Source organism: Pteronotus mesoamericanus, unplaced genomic scaffold (assembly GCF_021234165.1).
Source record: "Pteronotus mesoamericanus isolate MK-2021 breed Mesoamerican mustached bat unplaced genomic scaffold, CSHL_Meso_final contig_657, whole genome shotgun sequence".
Classification (NCBI taxonomy): domain Eukaryota; kingdom Metazoa; phylum Chordata; class Mammalia; order Chiroptera; family Mormoopidae; genus Pteronotus; species Pteronotus mesoamericanus.
Window position 1 is genome coordinate 7,039,519 of NW_026555229.1, and position 21,207 is coordinate 7,060,725.

Sequence of the window (21,207 nt, forward strand, 5' to 3'; positions counted from 1 at the left end):
TTGATTTTTGCTGGCTGGATTTGTCATCTTGCTGTTAGAACAAGCCTATAACATGCCTCAGATTTTTTCCCTTTACCTTGTCATTTGGAGCAGAGGCATGACTCCATCACCTGCCTGGGCATGTACCCAGTCTTTGTTTGGAGATACCTTTCAACGCAGGGGGAAAAAAAAAAGGACACAGAGCCATGCCTTGGACCCATTTATTGCCACCTCTGGGTGGGTCTGTAAAAGCACTGAGCCCATGACTCAGGACCCACCGCCGGTGCTTGGCCCTTGGAAATCGTAGCTCTGCAGCACTCATTCAGGGAGAGCTAGGTTCCTATGCTGGGTTCTTAACCATTAAGCAAACACACAATAATGTTCCTGATAGTATAAACTTTTAAAAAGTTTCAGATCCGTGTGATCTGGCTGCACGCTCTTCCCTCCCACAGTCCAAGGGCTTTACCATGTGATGCCCCTTTGAGAGCCCCATCTACACGCACGGTTCAGCCACCAGCACTGTCTCCTCCCCTTCTGCTTCATCAGCAGTGTTCCGTCCCATCAGGAGGCCAACAGAAAGGGTTCTCTTGTGTGTTGTGGCTGAGATAAAAGTCACTTTACCCCAAGGATACAGCAGGTAGAAGGCAGCCTAAAAAATTCACACTAAATTCCATTCCTCAAATGACCGTATGTTACAGTTGATTATAAGATAATTGCCTCCTGACCTGTAAGCCTCCGCATGTTTAAAATCAGGGCCTGGAAATGAACACCACTTGGTCTTTCTCCCTGGCCCAGCTCCGCCTGGGCTGCCTGCGGCCTGTCCTCAGAACGCTGTGTAGTAGCGCTCCATTGTGCTGACGATGTCACTCTGGTCCTCCAGGAACTCCAGCACTTGCTGCAACACGGGCTCACTCAGGCCCGGGCTGATGCTCAGGCGAGCACAGGCCAAGATGTGCCGGAAGTGGCAGCCCTTCTCCATGTCTGCAGGAAACAAGCAGCTGGCTAAGCTTGGACACATCAGTCAGACACCCTTTCTCCTCTCCCTCTAAATCAGAGCCCTCTCAGTACGCACATTGAAGTCAGAGACATGCTGGTCTAGATTATCAGAAAGCCAAACCAAACAAAACGCCATGTTCTCAGGTCTCTGGGCCCACTGCTCAGGGACTGAAGCCTTCAACTTTCAAGGATTCCCAATCAATAATTTTGTATCCGTAACTTAAGAGTTTAGTGCTTTTTGCTCTAATGCCATTACATGTATTAGTGCATGTACTCCGTGCTGAAGCCCTAGCTCCCCAGGCAGGAGCCCACTTGAGACTGAGAGCAAAGCCAGCGTGCGGCAGCCTGCCTCTCGCAGGTCCCGACTGATGGGGCCGCCCTGGTGACGAAGGGACTGCTAGCTTTGCGCTGCTTCATTCCCCTCAGCACAGGCTTCCAAGGTTTGTCCCCAACAGTGGTGTCTTAGCAGCCTCTTACTCTCTCTCTGACCAATGCTAAGACTATTGGGTGTACAGTTGTGATCAAAGCTCAGGATGAGCCACCTTTCTCCTAGCGGAAATCAATGATTCAGTGGTACCGCACCTCAGGCTGTGACCACTAGAGGGTCGTGACTGACTGGGTTGTGATTAGCATTCTCTTTCTTACCAAACAGAGTGAAGGAGAAAATTACAGAATGTACTACTTTACAGGCAGAACGAGTCTTATTCTGGGTAACTATTTCTAAATATAGTTTACAGCTATCTATTGCATTATAATTCTATAATTTGAGTCATGATGTAAAATGTGTGCATAACTCCGAGTTAAAGTCGAACCACCGTACTAAAAACAAACTCTCCCCAGTTTTCACCTTATAGCCCCATGGTCTCTCATGTTCTACACAGTCACTGAGTGTTTTCAGGCGCCGTTTTAAGCTCCAGGAAGGTGCACGAAGAGGTATCATGGTATTGGGCAAAGCATAGTTTGGGAGTGGGTGCACCCTTGTGGCTTTGGGCAAGTCATAGTACCTTTAAGTTTCAGTTTTCTCACCTACGGAAAGGGAGGTGGGGGAAGGGGTGGAGGCACCTGTGAGATCCTTTCCAGCTCAAAGGCTCTGAGACTATCACAGGCAGAGGCCTGCGCTAACAAAGACCTGCTCAATTCTGACCTCTAGTGGCTCTGTCAACTCCTTACTCCTCCCAGTTGGGGTCACTGTGGAAAACTTGCCACCTCCACATTTCCAGTCTGTTTCTTCAACATTCATTTGATAAAGATTTCCTGAACACTTACTGTGTGTATAGTTTTTTTTTTAAAAGGGGGGGCAGATAAAGAGTGCAGATGGAGAGCTGACTCTGGAGTCCAGAGACCCAAATTCAAGTCCAGGTTCTTTGCATCTCTCAGTCTCCTCATCTGTTAGATGCGAACAAAATCACCTACTTCACCAGTGGTCACATGGATTTAAGGAGACTGGCAGCAGGTGCTTCTTACATGGGGTATGACTATGATTCTATTGTCATAGCCATAACCTAAGATGCTCATAGCTTAGTCCCTGCTCTAAAGACGCATCAACTCTTCCCGGAGGCCTTATGTTATTTTTTCAGAAAGGCCAGCCTGCGGTCTAAGAATGTCTGATAAGGCTGTTCACAAAGAGACTGTTCGGTTACACAGAAAGGAGGACTGGTTTTAGCTCTTCTTTAAATGTAGAATTTGCCCCTGAAGCCATCAGGTCCAGGACTTTCCTTTGCTGGGAGATTTTTAATTACCAATTTCATCTCCTTACTAGTTATAGATCTATTCAAATTTTCTATTTTTCTGTGGTTTAGTTTTAGTAGGTTTTATGTTTCTAGGAATTTGTCTGTTTCATCTTGTGTACATTTTATTTCTGCAGAATCAGCACTGATGTCATTTTTATTTCTGATATTAGTGATTTGAGTCCTCTTTTCATTTCTTAGTCCATCTACCTAAAACTTTGGCAAATTTGTTATCTTTTCACAGAACCAACTTCTGGTGTTGAAGATTTTCTCTATTGTTTTTCTATTCTCTTTTTTATTTATTTTTGCTCTAATAATTGTTTCCTTCCTTCTGATAGCTTTGGGTTTAGTTTCTTCTTCTTTGTCTAGTTCCTTAAACTGTAAAGTTAGGTTGTTGAGATCTTTCTTGGTTTTTTAATGGTTTTAGCTATTAAGTCCCCCTTAGCACAATTTTCACTGTGTCCCACATTTTGCTAGATTGTGTTTTTGTTTTCAATCATCTCTAAGTATTTTCTAATTTCCTTGTGGTTTCTTCTTTGATTTATGGGCTGTTTAAGAGTGTTTAGTTTCCACTAATTTATGTGAATTTTCCAGCTTTACTTGTTACTTCTAACTTCATCCCATTGTGGTCAGAGAAGACACTTTGTATGATATCTATCTTTTTGAATCCATTGAGATCTAATTAGTGGCCTAACATATGGTCTACCCTGAAAATTGTCTCATGTACATTTGAGAGGAATGTGTATTCTGTTATCAGGTAGTAATTTTTATACGTCTACTAGATATAGTTTATTTATTGTGAAAACTTCTCTATTTCCTCTTTTATCTTTTCTGATTTTTCTATCCATTTTAGAGAGTGGGGTGCTGAAGTGTCTAACTATTGTAGAATTATATCTCTCCCTTCAATTTTGTCAGTTTTTGCTTCATATATCTTGATGGTCTCTCATTAGGTACACAAATGTTTATAATTCTATCTTCTTGGTATATTGACTCTTTCACCGATGCACAATGTACTTATTTCTTGTAATCTTTTATGACTTAAAGTCTATTTTATCCAATGTTAGTATAGCCGCCCCTGCTCTATTTTGGTTACTATTTTACATCGGATATTTTCCCCCCATTCTTCACTTTCAATATATTTGTGTCTTTGAATCTAAAGTGAGTCTCTTATAGACAGCATACAGTTGGGTCATGTGTTTTTTTTTAATCTTTTCACCAACTTCTCTTTTGATTGAGTTTAATCTGTTTATATTTAAAGTAATTACTGATAAGAAGGGACTTATTTCTGTAATTTTGCCATTTGTTTTCTATATGCCTTATACCTTTTTGTCTCATTTCCTGCATTACTGCCTTTCATGTTTAGTTTTTTTTTTCCTAGGGAAACATTTAAATTCCTTTCTCATTTCCTTTTCTTCATATTTTTTAGCTACTTTCTTTGTGGTTACCATAGGAATTACACCAAACATCCTAAAATTACAACACCCTAATTTGAATATATTCCATCTTAACTTCAATAATATACAAAAACTCTGCTCCTTTGTAGCTCTGTCCCTACCTCTTTCAGCTGATGTCACAAAATTATATATTTATATATTATGAGCTTAAGAACATAAACTAATAATTCTTTTAAATACATTAATCTCTTAAACTATGTGGGAAAAAATGTGGAGTTACAAACCAAAGTTAAAATAATATAAATTTCTAGACTACTTCTTTTTTGTTGTTTAAAAAGTATATTATTCTCTAAAATTATGTAGAAAACAAAAAGGGGACTTACAAACCATTGTTACAATGATATTGGCTTGTACAATTGTCCGAATATTTACCTTTATTGAAATATTTATTTCTTCATATGGGCTCAAGTTACTGTCTAGTGCCTTTTCATTTCACCCTGCTGGGCTCCTTTGAGTATTTCCTGCAGAGCAGGTCTAGTGGTAACAAACTCCCTCAGCTTTTATTTATTGTGGAATGTCTTCATTTCTCCTTTACTTTTCAAGGATGGTTTTTCTGGATATAGGATCTTGGTTCCGTTTTTTTCTTCAGCACTCTGATTACGTCAGCCTATTGCCTCAGGCCTCCAAAGTTTCTGATAAGAAACCTGCTGCTAATCTTACTGATGATCCCTCATATGTAACAAATTGCTTCTCTCTTGCTGCTTTCAAGATACTTTGTCTTTTAAAAGTTTGATTAAAATGTGTCTTGGTGTGGTCTCCTTGAGTTTATCTTACTTGGAGTATATTGAAATTTTTGGATATTTATAGTCATGTCTTTCATGAAATTAGGGAAGTTTTCAGCCATCATTCCTTCAAATATTCTCTCTTCATCTTCTGGGACTCACACAATGCATATGCTGGTCTACCTCATGTTATCCCATTTGCTCCTTAGTCACTGTTTGCTCTTGTTCAACTGCAAGTTTACTGATTCTTTCTTCAGCCTCTCAAAATCTGCTTTTGAATCACTGTAGTAAATTCTTCATTTCAAAATGTTATTGTACTTTTCTGCTCCAAATTTTTATATATGAGATCTCTCCAGAAGGTATCCCGCCAAGTAATAAGAAAATTAGAGACATTTATTGAAGAAGATACAAGATACAAGAAACATTGTACATAGGACAATGATACTTCAGTCCCCTTCAGAGTAGGCACCTTAGGACCTCACACAGTTCTCCCTGGCATCATCAGCTGCCCCATCATATTTTCCTGAATCTCACTGATGACCTGAAATCTCTTCCTTTTCTAAGGTGATTTTAAGTTTTGGGAAAATCCAGAAGTTACAGGGCGCTAAATCTGAGCTGTAGAGTGGCTGAGTCACCAGGCTGATTTGATGTTTCACCAAAAGCTCTGTACAAGACATGATGCATGAGTAGGTGTGTTGTTGTGATGAAGCTGCCAATCACCAGTTGCCCATAGCTGCGGTCTTCTGAATCAGCTGACTGGTTTCCATGGGGGAATGTTCAAGCTTAATGCAAACTTTGATGCAGATTTGTTGCTCTACTCGCTCAGTCATTTTGAATGCTACAGCCACAGAGTACACATACTCACTCAGCAGCATCTACCACTCCCACTGATTAGTACAATGAAGTTGTCATTGTTCACACATGCACATTGCAGTCCACTCTCCTTGGCTGCCAGGTTACATCAATGTTGCACAAACTGTTCCTGTTATATTGACAAGAGCTGGACTTTTTCGATAGACCTATATTTTTAGGTTTTCTATCTCTGTATATTTCCATTTTGTTTGACCATTTTCTTTCTTTCTTTTTTTTTAGGTAAAACCCCCATATGCATTTATTTATAGGTCTTACTTAATACAGCAAAATGTTAAAGAAAATTGAGAACACTGCTCATTTTTCTCATTTAATTTGACATATAAAATGGAATTCCTTCAGAAAAAAAGATTTGCATGAAATTTACCTTACCTATGATTTATGCTCTAAGAGTACATTTCATAAAAATCAGCAATGAGGCTTCCTTTATGTTTAACTTGAAATGAACATGATAAATATAAATGAATAACTTTCTTTTACGTAGTAGCAAAAAGAGTCAATAATCCTTTCAAGAAAGAGACTATTTCATTTCCTCCCAACTTGGATTCACCGTAAACACAATCCACAAATGATATTGGTATCTCACCAATAGTATAATTCAACTGCCTTACCCGAACAATCATTTCCATCTGGAAGACATAGCCTTTAGATACACATTTTTCTATTAATTTCTGTAGAACTTCTTTTCGGTATAACCTGAAACTTCCTGTTAAATCAGATGCTCCTGGTCTCAGCAAAATCTGAGTTTTAAAATTGGCCCTGCGGCTGATTAATTTTCTTTTCAAATCCCAGCCATAAACACCGCCATTTCCTTTGTAGCGAGTTCCAGAGACAATGTCAAAATTACCTTCCCTTTGCTTCCTAATGAATTCAGGAATAAATTTTGGATGGTGTGAGAGATCGGCATCCCTAATAATTATGCAATTTCCAGTGGTATGCTTCATTCCATGAATATATGCAGTTCCTAGTCCCAACTTTTTTTCCCGTGGTCTTAGAAGAATTTTTGTCCAAACCATGGATCTTCTCCAGCTGTTCAGCAACGACCCTTGTTCCATCTGGGCTTCCATCATCTATGATTATAATTTCATAATTGATTTCACTCTCCGAGAGGCTTTTCACAAGTAGCCACACGATGAGCGGTAGGTTCTCGCGCTCGCTGTGGGTGGGCAGTAGCACCAAATACTTGTCCTGTTGTGGGTCACGTCCCTCTGGCCCCCGATGAGACTTCAGAGGAGTATGACTCGCTTCCTTGGTGGCCATGGCGGAACGTGACCATTTTCTTGACTTTCTCCATATCTTCCTTCCGTTCCCTGAGCATCTTTAAGACAGTTATTTTAAAGTTTTTGTCTAGTATATCTGCCATTAGGTTCTTTTCAGGAGCACTTTCTGTTGATATATGTATTTTTTTTTCATTTGAGTGGATAATACTTTTCTGTTTCTTTGTATGTCTTGTGATTCTTAGTTGAAAATTGGACATTTGAACCTAACAATGTGGTAAGTTTGGAGCTCAGATTCTCCCCCTTCCCCAGGGTTTGCTGTTGTATGTTATTATTATTATTATTATTATTATTATTATTATTATTGTCACTGTGTCAAGGATCAGACTGACATGTAAACTTAAGATCTTTTCTTATGCCTTTTAAGCCTAAGAAAAAGTCTTAAGGACTTTTTCTAAGCCTGTGTCTTTCTCTGGGCATGTGTGGTCACTTTCTAGTTTCTCTCCTATATGTAGTACCTTTTGGACGCACGAGTCTTTCTTTTCTGGTTCCCACAAAAAAGAGAAAAAGAAAATAAAGAGGGTGGAAAAAAAAAAAGAGCAGCAGTACTTCTCCTGGAAGTCACTTCAGATGTTGGGGGAGGGGCTTGCAACATTGGGACAAAATGCAACAATGGCCACCCACCTCTTTATCTGTCCCTCTGTAATCAGAAGCAACAATGAACAGAGCACAGATCCCTTATATTTTGAGGATGGGCTCTTTTTTGCCTTCTCAAGCTCCTGCAAGCTCTGTGCAAGATGCTCCAGAAACAAATGCACAGCTGTCCACTGTGTAGCTGGGGTGAGGGATAGGTAGCTCTTACCAAGAGGTGAGCACTGACTGCAATTAACACCAATTTACTGTCCTTTGGAAGCTTCAAGCCTTCAATAGCCTTCAGAGTTCCAAAACAGTTACATCAGACAGATGCAATTGTTGCCTAAATGGACAGATTCCTAGTGCTTCTTACTCGACCATCTTCATAATGGTTTTATAAAATACCAATTTGTTTAATCCTCATAACAATCTATCATATAGGCAATGTTATCCCCATTTTACATATAAAGAAACTGAGGCACAGACTTACCCAAAGTCACACAGCTGCAAAGTGGCAGAGCTGAGATTCAAACCCAGGCAAGGTAGCCCCAGAGCCCAGCCCATTACAGCTATGCTGTGCTGCCCATCTTTAGAGAAACCCAGTCCCAGTGCTTTAGGAACCTAAAACGAGCCTCCTGTTTATGGTCCTTTTATTATTGTGCGTTTAACCTTTGCTGAAATACTCATAAATGACTAAAGATTTTAAGTTCTCTCACTAATCATCCTGACAAGGAAAAACTCAACGCTATATTCTGCATGAAATGTCAGTAATGAACAAAAGATCTAGGAGGAATGGTTAAATAAATGGTCAAGTATCTATTTATATACATAATGGAATGCGGTGCTATTAAAAAGACTGAGACACTTTTATATGTACTGTTGCCAGATGACCTCTAGAAGCCAATGTTAAATTTAAAATATAAAGTGTAGAACACTGAGTACTGTATGCTAACCTTTACTTGTACCTTTTTAAAAAGGGTAAACTATATAAATGTACTCCCAAGTGTATATGCATCCCTAGAAGCATATGAAGGAAACCAGAACACCTACTGCCTTTGAAAGGGGAATGCAAAGCTTGGGTCTCAGTGCTGTGAGGAAGCCTGACTTTTCTGTGTGTATTTTTGCACTGTTTGACTTTTTATCATGTGCATACATTATTATTCAGAGTAATTTTGTTAATGTCACAGATATTTCCTGTGAAAAGGAGTAGTTGCAGTAGACTCCCAGAGAGTCTCCAAAAGGTATTTTTATTGGCATCCTCAGTTATTCAAGCTCCAGAATTCAGCTCCTGGGAGTTTACCAGTTCTGGGGAATTGTTTATGGATTTTAGAGGCTCCCACTTACAGACTCGGCGACAGAGGCTGTCCACCGTGACACACACGTTCTCCAAAGCAGGAGCTGACCCATGGATTAGAAGTGGATATAAAAGTCTGCCACTTTACAGACTCTCAGATCACTGAGGCTATTTGGTTCTCCTAAGAAATAAAGTGTAAATTGCTTTTATTTGCTGCACCAGGCCTTAGAATTATTGCAATCCATCCTGTTCCTAATGCAGATCAAAACAAGAGCCTGGCCAAGCGGCCTGGAAATACGATGAGTACAGGGATGTTACACAGGGAACAGCCTCTTACCCCTTCTTGCTTGAGAAATCTCACATTCCACTGCTCTTAAAAGCTCCTCAAATTGTGGATGGACAGATTCTTCCGCCACCCCCCTACCCCGCCAACTAAAGGATATTTGTTCTTATTGCTCTGTATGCAGTGAACAACCAGAAACCTTGCATTCAGATGACTGGTTACTTTAAGTTTATTTTAAGATCTGTCATCATGCAACTCTGGGTTCTGACCTCATAGGTTCTCAAAGGTTAAATAGGGCTGCGTATCAAACACGAGGGCCAAAGACCTGGTCCAGCTCTACCCTGTGACTCAGCCTGGAACACGTTCAGGCCTCAGGGATGTATGGGCTAAAAGGACTGGAGGTGGACTTGTTTGGAGGGAAAGAAAGTAGGATAAAGAGACCTGCAGTGATTAACAAGTCTTTTCACTTTTCATCTAGTGTCGTTCGTTGACATATGCCATTTGTTATTAGCAGATGCTTGCAAAAGATATATTTTGAAGAGTCACCTTCTCCCTGGCTGGTGTGGCTCAGTGGACTGAGTGCCAGTCTGCAAATCAAAGGGTCACTGGTTCAATTCTCAGTCAGAGTACACGCCTGGGTTGCAGGCCAGGTCCCCTGTAGGGGGCGCACAAGAGGCAACCACACATTGATGTTTGTCTCCCTCTCTTCCCCTCTTTCTAGAAATAAATAAATAAAATATTTAAAAAAGAAAAAGAAAAAGAAAAGTCACCTTTAAGACTGATCAGTTTTTATAAAATTTAAAGATAGGACTAATGCTTTTTTCTCTTTCTAACCAGTATGAAAATGGTAATTCTGGTAAAGATAGTCTGTTGTCAGACTATCTACAGTTTAAGTTTCTGGCCACTAGGGGCTGACCTAACTCCACTAAAACCAACTATTTTCCAAACCAGTTTTGCAAATTATTAGGTTTCAGGATGACTGAATTACACTCTTCATAAACTGTAATGTCTAGAACCATTCCTGCCAACACTGAAGGGCTTGAGGTCAAAAGAGAGGAAAATTTCAGGTCTGGATTCAAAGACAAAGGGCAAGAGTAGAACAAGAAATAACACAGGCCAGAGAGAACATCAGAACCAGAGGGACCTCAAAAAGTCCTGGCCCTGTGGCTTGCCTCACTGTACCGGCATCACCTGAGGCGCTCACCTGTCACGTCCCGCCCTCCCCCTCGTAAATCAGAATCCCCCGCAGTGGGATCTGAGCACCACATGTTCAAAAAAATCTCCATGGTTGCATTTTATGTGCAGCCCAGGTCAGGACGACTGTGCAACCCTAACGTCCACTTTGGAGAGGAGGAACCTGGGGCTCTGAGAGGGCAGGCGTCTTGATCAGCCATACTTCCAAGTTGCTATGGGGGAAAGCCCCAGGCTCCTGACTCTCCGTCCAGTGCTCTCTGGGCGGGAGTATTCCCTTCTCGTGCATCAGGACACATGTACATGGCGCCACTTACGGTTTGGTTTCTGGCAGTCTTCCTGAATGATACGGTGGATCTTTCTGTGCAGTTCTTTGTCCTCTCTGGTTACCTAAATAGAAAAAAAAGATCAGAGAGAACGTGTTCTTAAGAAACCCAGAGGTTCTATCATCTCGACTCCCAAATTAGTATTTAAGATAGTTTCTACAGACTTCATAACAATCATCATTCTGACACCAACAACATGGTTTTTGATGCTGGGCCTATTGTCAAGCCACTTCTGACCCTCAGCTGCTTGCTGCTCTGTCGCTGACCCAGAGGTGCACTCTTCGGGAGCTGGGCCACTGGGACCATGTTGTAAAGAGAAACTGGAATACTTTAAGCAGCAACTTTCTTCTTAAATATTCATAACACATTCATAAAATTTCTCCTATTTGTTCTATTTTTGAGGGAGGCACAAGTGACCAAAGTCTCTGATCTCAACCCCAGGACTCTTTCCTCGGGGCTCTGACACCTGCCTCATGTTTCATTAGTTTTATTCCTTTTTCCAACCACAAGGAAAAACAAAAGAAGTAAGACTGTAAGGAAAAGCTAGCAAGGGAAAAAATCGAGTCTATCTCTTGAGGCCCTTTCTGTCTTCAAGGGCAAACCTAACCTAGTTCCTTTCTCACCCAGCTCAGGTAAGAGGGAAGCAGCAGCCAAATGGGTCCCCCTTCATGTTCAGTAGTAAATCTAGTAACAAAACAAACAAACAAAAAATAGAAAGGCAAAAAGAGGAAGGAAAAAGGAAGGAAAAGAGGAAAAAAGGACAAAAAAAAGAAGCATGCAAACAAACATATAGGGTGGGGGGCAAAAGTAGGTTTAAAAGTTGTTCATATGGAAAAAGAATAATTAATAAATAATAACAAGAACAAACTGTGTTGCCCTGGCTGGGTTGCTCAGTAGGTTGGAGCATCGTCCTGTACATATAAATGTGGTGGGTTCAATCCCTGCTTGGGACGCATACCAGAGCCAACCGACTGATGTTTCTCTCTCTGTCCCTTCCTCTTTTGAAAATCAATAAAAACATATTCTCTTGTGAGGATTAAAAAAAAAAAGAAGAATCAACTGTGTTTTGTGTACCCACAACTGTAAGCTCACTTTTGCTCCACCCAGCCTATCCGGAGTGCTTGTTTGGTGGGACTTACAGAGTGACTGTATTTAAGAATGGGGACACTGATAATACCTGCCTTTCACAAGGTTACTGTAAAGATTAAATACGGTAACGTGGGTGAGAGCTGCTGAAAGCAGGAAAGCGCTATACAAACAGAAATAGCTACATTACTGTGATAACTATTTCACTGAGGCCAGGCGGCTATATTGAAAGGGGAGGAGTGAAGTCAGAGAAGGCGGTGGTTCTAATGAGGAATAAAAGAGTAATTGTTTCTTGATCACCCCATTCCAGCTCACACTGATTCACACGAGGAAGCGCCCCAGCCCTGCCACACCTCAGCCATGGCTACTGCCCGTGGTCCTACTGATCCTCAGGAGGGGCTGCTTTCAACAGATGCAGTTGGCCAATCCCAGGGGCAATGCGACTAGGTGGTGGGTGGGGACAGGTTGGGGGCTGCTAAGGCAAGCTGCCCGCCAGGAGCTTCTGCAACCCCACAAGAGGCAACTCACTCCCATCTGATCTTGCCCTCCTGGGGCGGAGTAGACTGTACTGAGCCTCATACAGGTTGGAATACCCTTTTCAAAAGCTATTCAAATAGTATTTAAAACATCTTAAGTTTTTAAAAATGCTATAAAATGGGGCATCACTAGAGAAAATCAATATCAAGAAAATGTCTTATTAAGGAAAGCTTCCCCTCAGGAATCATGCTTGTAAATAGCGAGACTTCTGGGATGCCTCCGAGTTCTGATCTGTCTCCAGGCCAATCACTTGTAGCTGAAGCCACATCCGTGCTACTGATATCAATGGTCAGGAGAGGGGGCCCGACCGCAGCCTGGCTCCTCCCATATCAAAGGTAAGCAGTGAAAGGTGAACTTTTAACTCTGAAAGTATGAGAAGAGCAAGCACTTGCACCCCTAGTGAGAAGGTCGACTGGTACATGCTTTTGGGCGGTCAATCAGGCTGCTGACCAAAAGCTTGCAGGTATACGTCTTTGCTCCAGCAATTCCTTCTTTAAGAGTCGACCTTATAGAAATACCTAAGTTCACAAAAATAGTTGTGCAAAAATAGCCATAGCAACAGTTATCTGTGAGAGCGAAAGTTGGAAACACCATAATTGTCCGCCAGAGAGAAGGGGTTAAAACACTGATGGCAAGTTCCCATAACATGGAATACCACGCAGAAGTGAAAAAGAATTGAGGTCGATTTGTGAGTACGAACATGGAAAGATGGTGTAATGTGCTATTTTGGTGTCCAATAAAAGTTACTGAGCATTATTTAGAGCACTGGTTCTTAATTGTCCCTGGGAACACTTGGCAATGTCTGGGAACAGTTTTGGTTGCCACAACCTGGGTGCTGCTACTAGCATCTAGTGGGTGAAGGCCAGGGATGCTGCTAACCATCCTGTGATGCAAAGGACAGCCCCCACAGCAAAGAATCATCCAGCCCGAACAGTGTTGAGAAACACTGATTTGGAGAAAATAGGTTGAGAAATCCTAATTTAGAGAATGATTGCAATTTTTTGTGAAACGAAAAAAGCCAAAGCAACATATAGTTACATGTGTTTATTTGTAAATGCACACATGTCTAGAAGGATATACTATTAAAAGTGGTACTTTGGGATTCCTTACTTTAGGTACCTCTTTAATGACTGATTTTTAAAAACAGTAAATACGTATTCTTAAGTAATAAATATATTTGTAATTGAAGCTAAGAAGGAAAATCATTAAGATGCAAGTCTCTTACATAGAAGAGGTTATCAAAACTGCCATCCTTCTGGTAAATGAATCCTTTTTCCTGCAGGAGCTTTATAGCATTCTTAAATATACTATGAATTGCCTTAGTAGTGGTGTCATTCTTAAAATCTGCCTGTGGGAAGAAAAAAAAAAAAGAGTGAGTCCCATCTTACAGCACCGGAGAGCAACTCCCTAGACCAACTGGTTTATGAATTCACCCAACAAGCTTTTCACCTGGTGAGTCAAAAAGATCCAGGTATGCACCGGCCTAGCAGGATGGTATTGAAGGACTGGGAAGTTTGCTCCAGCAGAATCATGCGATGCCCGATAACTGTTCTGCCCCTTAGTTAGGACTTTCTTGTTTAATTCAATGATATAAAATGGAAAACTCAAAAGGACATTTTTTTTAATGCAGAACTCAAACACTGTGTACATATTAGCTGGGGTTCTCCCCCGCCCCCCGCCCCATGAAAATCGTGGCTATATACAATCTCACCCTAAGGACATTAAAGAATTTTGCACACATTGCAGTAAGTTGGGGATTCCAGCATGTAGAAGGTATTGAATAGTCTCCTTATTTTAAATGGAGAACAGTGGGGGCAAACAGCCCTGCAGAGACCGGTCAAAGGTGGGTGTGTGGACTAGAGATCGACAGGGGTCCTGGCGTGAAGCAAGACGATCGTACAGAAGGAAGCTCAGCTGCTGCCAGTAAGTTTGCTGTCTCCTCAGTTCAGTATTCCTTCCTTCTCTAGGAGACAGATTTGCCTAGAGAGCTTCCCAGGCCAGCCTATTTTTTGTTCCCAAGGAAGCTAGGTTTCCAGCTATGACCTAAGGTTAACTAGGCTGTGTGGTTCTTGAGTTGGGGACTTTGTATTTCATCTTGGCCACCTTTTCTCCTTGGCACACGGAGGGGGATCAATAAAACATTTGTGTAATCAGCGGAAATATTATAGAGGCTGTGTCCTCTATATTCCATTAGGAATTTTCATTTCATTCCTAAGACAAAGAAAGTGGTGAACAATAACTGTCCTTCAAGGTACAGATCTATTTTTAATGTGACAGAAATTTGTCACTACAGTAAAAAGATCAGAGTACCAAAGAAACGTGGGAAAGCATCCAAAACAGTGTTTGAAGGCCAAGTCCTACCTTCAGCAAAAGGCACCTATGGAGGCTATCTGGGGCAGCACCCAGAAATGCTGAAAAAGACAATGTGCTTGGTACTTGCTGATGATACTTCCTCCAAGTGATATGGGGAGGAAAGAAACCCCCAAATGGCCTCAAGAGTTGACAATACCGTCCCTAAAGAAACCTTCTCTTTCCCGGAGAGGCCCCCAAACAGACATTGTTTCAGTCTAATAGATCCTGGCAATGTTTCACAAATGTGCTCTCCTGGACTGAAGAGCAGAGTCTAAGACTCTTAAATTATAGTCAATGTTTTTCCTTATCAGAACAAGCTGGAGAACCTGGTCGTTAAAACATTAGGGCTTAGCCCTGGCTGGTGTAGCTCAGTGGCTTGAGCACCAGCCTGTAAACCAAAGGGTCATTGGTTCAATTCCCAGTTAGGACACATGCCTGGGTTGAGGGCCAGGCTCCTGGTACAGGGCGCATGAGAGGCAACCACACAGTGATGTTTCTCTCCCTCTCTTTCTCCCTCCCTTCCTCTTTCTCTGAAAATAAATAAATAAAAATCTTAAATATTAGGGCCTAAAAACAGCCAAACATTCCAGGTTATGACAGCACGCACTCTCTGAAGGGAGAATAAGGCTCAGAAATATTTGATGACTCTCATGGGCAGGAAAGTTATCTGGGTGTGTTTAGAATAAATATCTCACCTAGCAATTCTCAGTCACACATCTTTTTATTCAGGGGGCCTTCAGGCAAAGCTGTTTTGAATTTTATATATGAGTTCTTTTACTTAGGGGAAACAACCCAACACAGGCTCCCCCAAAGAACTTTGTAACTACTTAATCTTCATACTTCTAATGAGATTCCATTCTCTTTAGTCAATTTAATATAAGGATCCTAGGGGTTGAGGTAGTATTACATCTCTATTAAGACAGAACTAAATTGGAAACTAACTAGAAATGTTGTTACATAATTATTCCTGTCATTAACAAAGACTCTTGATTATCCCTAGACCATACATAAAGCCTGGTTCCTCCTTCCAGACTCCAGTTAAAATCAAGCAGCAGGAGAGAGGCTGGTAAGGCCTGTGAGCTTAAAAGCAGTTTCAGCTGTGAACAAGGAGGACCCAACAGAAAAGGCTCTCTGTCAATATAAACAACATGTGAAGCTTCCTTTCCAAAAACATTTGCCTCAGCTGACCTCTGGACATATCTGCCTGCTGGTTATAAAGACACAGCCTCAAGGGTAAAACCTCCAATCATCTCTTCTAGTAGCTCTTGTTGGCCTGGGATTTGTGTCTTTCTTGTCTTTTTCTAAAGAGGAATGACAGACTCTTCAGATTCAGGAAACTGAAAGTGCTCAGAGGGAAAAACTGACTGGCTGAAGGAGCGGAGCCTCAGCAGGCCTCTCCTTGTTGCAGGTCAGGAACTGGGTGGATCTCTGAAATATATATAGTCTTCATTCCCAAACAAACTCAGCATTTATCCAGCTGTCAAACAAACAATGGTTTTGCAAGGGCTGCTTATCAGGTTTCTGGATTTGCTAAGAAGGGCCCCGATGGAAAAAAAGAAAGAAAGGAGAAAACATTCAGACCCATTCTCCCTCTGCCTGTCAACTATAACCCTATCACAATGGTTTTTTGTGAAGCTTTCATCTGTATGACAACACAAAGTACCAAAAGCTCTAGGGTTTCACCGTCACTGTAAAGCATCCTTACTCTCCCAGGCTCAATTAAACGGGATTCAGTTGAATGATACTGACCTCACCAAGCAGAGCCATGTGAGGGAACAATTCATAATTGATGGAAAAATCGTTTCCAAAGACAAAACAAAGTGCCATATTCATTTCTTTTTAAACACGCAGCACTGAGCAGACACAGGTTTCTCCTCTAAGCATTTTCAAAAAGATATCATGGCAAAAGCTCTCCACAGATTGTTTTGAATGGAGAAGCCCTTTAATCCTCAGAGACCTCAAGCGTCTCTGCTTAATTAGAGCCCTCACAGAAGAGCTGGTTCACAGGAAGAATGTGGTCCTCACTAGGCTTCCACGTTTCCTTCCAAGCACGCCAACAGAGTGGTCAGGAGCCCTAGGAGGCCACCCTGGCATCGAGCCCCGTCTAAATGATTCAATGGAGAGAGGTCAATCTTGCTGTCAGGGGACAGCTGGAAAGCTACAACTGTTTAGAAGCAACAATGACACAGGACAAAGCGGGCAGTCATGACCCTCTCCGCCTTGGTGTTTTCTGAAACAATATCCCTCATCTCGGTGTATGAAATTATGGGTCACTGGACACACAGCCTGGTGCCAGGAAGAGGTAATTAAGTTCATGAATGAAACCGAGAAGCAGCGGTCATGCCTAGGAAGTTGTACGGGGACCTGGTATCGGTTCTACCAGAATCACGAAGAGTAACTTATGTTGCCTAACAAGGGAATTCAGAGCAGCACCGTCGATAATGGTGAAAGACTGGAAAACATCTACACAGTCCAGGAATGGAGACGGTACACGTAACAAAAGATGATTGTATAGTGGCAAATCTAAGCATGACTAGGAAGGGGTCTGTAAGACATACAGCTCAATGAAAAGCTAGGGACAGGCTAGTGTTCCGCATGATACCGTTTGTGTAAAAAAGGGGATACAACTACTTCCAGTTTATATATGCACAGACTAGCTCCAAATGGATAATCGTAACACCAGTAACAGTGTTTGTCCCTGGAGAAGGGGCGGGAGGGAGGATGGGAAGGAAACATTCTTTTAACTAGATACTTTCAGGGACTATTTGAATTTTTAAAAACCATTCATTCTTCAGTCAACTAATAATTATTGAAAACCTACTTTATGCTAGACCTGTTCTAGGCCCTGGTTCTAGAGAACAGAGAATAACACAGGTGAGATCTCTGCTCTTAGAGGGCAAATTCTGGTCAGGAGGAACAGGCAGGCAAACCAGCAAACACCAGTGATATAATGCGATATGAGAATGGGGTGACAACATAGTAAAGAAGTAAGTGGCTATCAGAGCAGATGGTCAAGGAGGGCAAGAAGGTGACATTTAAAAAGAGATTATCCTCTGGTGGAATAAATGAAATAAATAAAACCACAAGTCATGTTACAACAACAAAACAATCCAAGAATTGCAATGAAAGGGAAAGCCTAATACCAAAGTCTCAAATAATTCTTAATTCCAAGCAAATACAGAAACACCAAGCTACTTAAATTCACCTTTAAAACAAAAAAAGATTTTATATATTCATTTCTAGAGAGAGGAGGAGGGAGGGAGAAATAGAGGGAGAGAAACATTGATATGAGAGAGAAATACTGCTCCAATGCCTCTCATATGCGCCCTGACTGGGGACCTGAGGACCAAACCCGCAACCCAAGCATGTGCCCTGACCAGGAACCAACCCCAGACCTTTTGCTTTGCAGGGTGATGCCCAGCTGAGTCATCCCACTCAGGGCAAGTTCACCTTTAACACTAGGTGTGAAAAGATGGGGACAGCTCGTTTTGAAATTCCTACTTACAAATCAGAATGAATATAATTGGTCTTTATTCAAACTCCTAAAATATGATAGGTTCACTTTATTCTGAAGAAGACACAGCAAGTCAGTAAAAGACTTGGTTCAAGTTCAATAAATAAAATTACCCTTGGAAGGGTAACGGCCTCTTCTCATCTATTTCCCCCATATTTGGCTCCTGCTGAGATTAAATACCCATTCTCAGTGAGTACTAAGAACTCAGTACCATGAAGCTTAGAGACTATTATTTTTTCCTACCTAAAGATTAAACTTAATGAGATTAAGTGAGAGGAAAAGGGCAGGTCCATTCTCATGTCAAATTCTTATATGTCAGTGACCTTCCCAGAATAGAAAGAACACGTAATAGAACCATAACCTCTATTCTCTGGGCCCACCCTGTGAGTCTTAACACCTCGCTCACACCCTTCAGCTGCAGACTTGGGGCGGGGGCCTTGGATTCTCAGAGGCCAGCTGCACTTACTTGCTCGGAGCACGCGCTGTGAATCACGGGCTGATTGGCAAGGGACAGCAGAGACTCCACCGTTTCCAACTCCTGCTGGTAGAAGGTTTGCACTCTGTTCTTCACGAGGAATTCTTTGGCTTTTTCACTCAGCAAACATGTGAGATTGGTAAGGTTCAGGGCACCTGGATTTTTGCTGGGGAAAGTTTTAAAAAGCCTTGTAAAAAATGATCACCTCTGTTTCTTATTGGTGTGTGTAAAATGGAAACTTAGCTAGAAAACACAACACTATATTGATGTTTGTTTTTGCCATAAAGGACTGTTCATACTACGAACATTGTGTGGTTGTTTAAAAAGAATGAAATAGAACTACAAGAACTAAGATATTCATGATAGCTTCAGAAAAAAAGTGGTAGAATAGTATAAGATATGATCCCATTTTTGTAAGAGCAAGTAACAACCCACAAGATATATGGGTGGATATTCCTGCTTGTGTGCGCGCAGAGAAAAACATCTAAGATGGTATATACACATCAACCTGCGGACGGTGGGAGCCCCTAGGGCGTGGCCCTGAGCTGGAGAAAGGGCAATGGGGGGCTTTCACTTCTCACTTCATACAGGTCTATAGCTTGGCGTGTTTTTAATATAAAAAAATGTGTAACATGTACATATTAAAAAAATGAAAGTGTACACAGTGAAGCTTCCTTTCCATCCTCCTGCTAGTTCCCACCCGCTTGGCAGCCCTCACCTGATTCTGCCTTCTCCCCGAGTTCTTTGATGTATACGTATACTAGAAAATACACTTATGTTCTTATTCCTCCTGCTTTTCTCCCCTGCCCCCACCCCACCCCACCCCACCAGAGTAAAATCAGCCCTAGTTGAGAATGACTGGCATCGTGTTTCCGTAGCTTTTCATCATGATATGTCACAGCGAGGTGTTTTGATTAGGGTGCACCTTGGTGCGATTTTCTTCAGGTTCCTGCCTTGGAGCCCATTGAGCTTCTTGGATCTGTGAGTTTATAGTTTTCATCACGCTTGGAAAAATCAGCCATTATTTCTTCATGTATTTTCTCTCTGCTCCCTCTATTCCTTCAGGGACCCCCATGAGATGTGAATTTTCCTCCCAACAACCTGACAGCCTCACAGTGAGCAGGATGATGGTTTCAATTTGAACCCACGGCCACTCCAGCATCTGGGCTCCCTCCCCGCTTGGCCTTCCTGCAGCGGCCACATCTCCAGCAGCAATTGGCTGTAACTTACCTTAGTGCCTCTTTTTCTAGGGCTGGGCTCTGGAAAGGCTGGTCATAAACTTTCCTGTAGATACTGGGCAGCTCAAGCATCCTTGCAATTTGAGTGTTGCAGACTGGATCATCTACTTTATCTAAGAAGCCATGGGGAAAAATATGCTACAGAAATTACAGGGCATTCAGTTCTTTCCCATGTCCAAGTTGCCACTGGGATGATTAACTGAGGCACTCAGAGGGTCTCCTTCCTTGTGGGATCATGTAGGAATCAGGCAGTCTAGATGCACTAAATAGATCCCAGTCATCCGGCAAAAAGGAATGCAAGGCCCTAAGTGTCACATACTTGGCCTGGATGGACAGGGACTAGGGAGAGCACATTAGCTTATTTGTTCGTCTGTGACAATGGTGGACAGCTGGGGTCCTCCCCGATTCCCAAGCAAAAACCAGCCAAAACAGTGCAGGGGGCATCACTCGGATGATACAGGGCTATCACACATATGATTGGCTATTTTATTTAAGAGTTAACGAACTTAATGGTACTCAAGAAATCTTTACCATTTAGAATATGAACACTCTGCCCTAAATGGACTCATATTTGGAACTTCAAAGTACTTTAGAAACTACTATGTTGCCCAAATAACTTTTTCAGCTATTCATAATAAATCATTTGTTTTCTTTCCCAACTCATTTATACTTACCTCTCTTTAAAATAAATTTAAGAAATGCTTTTTTCCCATAAAACCATGTTATAAGGTATAATTACCTGTCTTAAATAGCTAATATTTTTATTTGAACTTTTTAGAAGTTTGACTTTTAGCTAAACAAGTTTACTGGGCACACACCCAGAGTAACAACCAATTTGGTAGAAATATCTTGTGCTTACAATAAACAGTAGCATGAATTTCTCGCTCTTCTCTGAAGGTGCGGATATAACCTCTGAACCGGACAATGTCCCCAATTTCTATCTTTGTTCTCTGCTCAATGGACTCTTGCAGCTTCTTAAGCTGTGAGGTTAAGCTCAGTTCTCTTGCGCTTGGAGCAGCTGCAGTTAGGGCCAGGCCAGAAAGAGAGAAATGCGTAACATAATCAACTCTACCACATTTCTAAGATAGATTGCACAAGACATTTATTTATTCTACTACAGATGAGTTGTTCTACTATAGGGAATCTGCATAACCTTTTGAAATCCTCCACTGAATAAGACATTGAGCTGCAATCACTCAAAAGCAGGGTGAAGGGAGCAGTCCAGTAGCCCTGTACCGCCAGAGCAGTCAAAGGGCTCTATGTGGTCCTGAGCTGAATTCTCTAAGGGTTCAGCTGGGTTTGGTGGCAAGAGC

General features: G+C 41.7%; 2 protein-coding genes across 5 annotated transcripts in view; both read right to left on the reverse strand.

Moving 5' to 3' along the window:
• Positions 1-229: 229 nt before the first annotated feature.
• Positions 230-21,207, reverse strand: part of STN1 (STN1 subunit of CST complex) — a 38,530-nt gene continuing 17,552 nt past the window's right edge. For 2 of the 4 annotated variants that reach the window (XM_054581462.1, XM_054581461.1), the window contains exons 5-10: positions 20,754-20,912; positions 19,887-20,007; positions 18,648-18,822; positions 13,541-13,663; positions 10,684-10,756; positions 230-960 (exon numbers count right to left, since the gene is read on the reverse strand). In XM_054581462.1, the coding sequence (XP_054437437.1) occupies positions 803-960; positions 10,684-10,756; positions 13,541-13,663; positions 18,648-18,822; positions 19,887-20,007; positions 20,754-20,912 (809 nt within the window). In that variant the 3' untranslated portion in view covers positions 230-802. The remainder of the gene's footprint in view (positions 961-10,683; positions 10,757-13,540; positions 13,664-18,647; positions 18,823-19,886; positions 20,008-20,753; positions 20,913-21,207) is intronic. The other 2 variants (XM_054581464.1, XM_054581463.1) reach the window with 2 other exon arrangements.
• LOC129077161 (dolichol-phosphate mannosyltransferase subunit 1-like) lies at positions 5,992-7,008 on the reverse strand. Its single transcript, XM_054581465.1, is given in 2 exon segments — positions 5,992-6,752; positions 6,754-7,008. Coding segments are annotated over 2 exon segments (783 nt in total). The 3' UTR covers positions 5,992-6,224.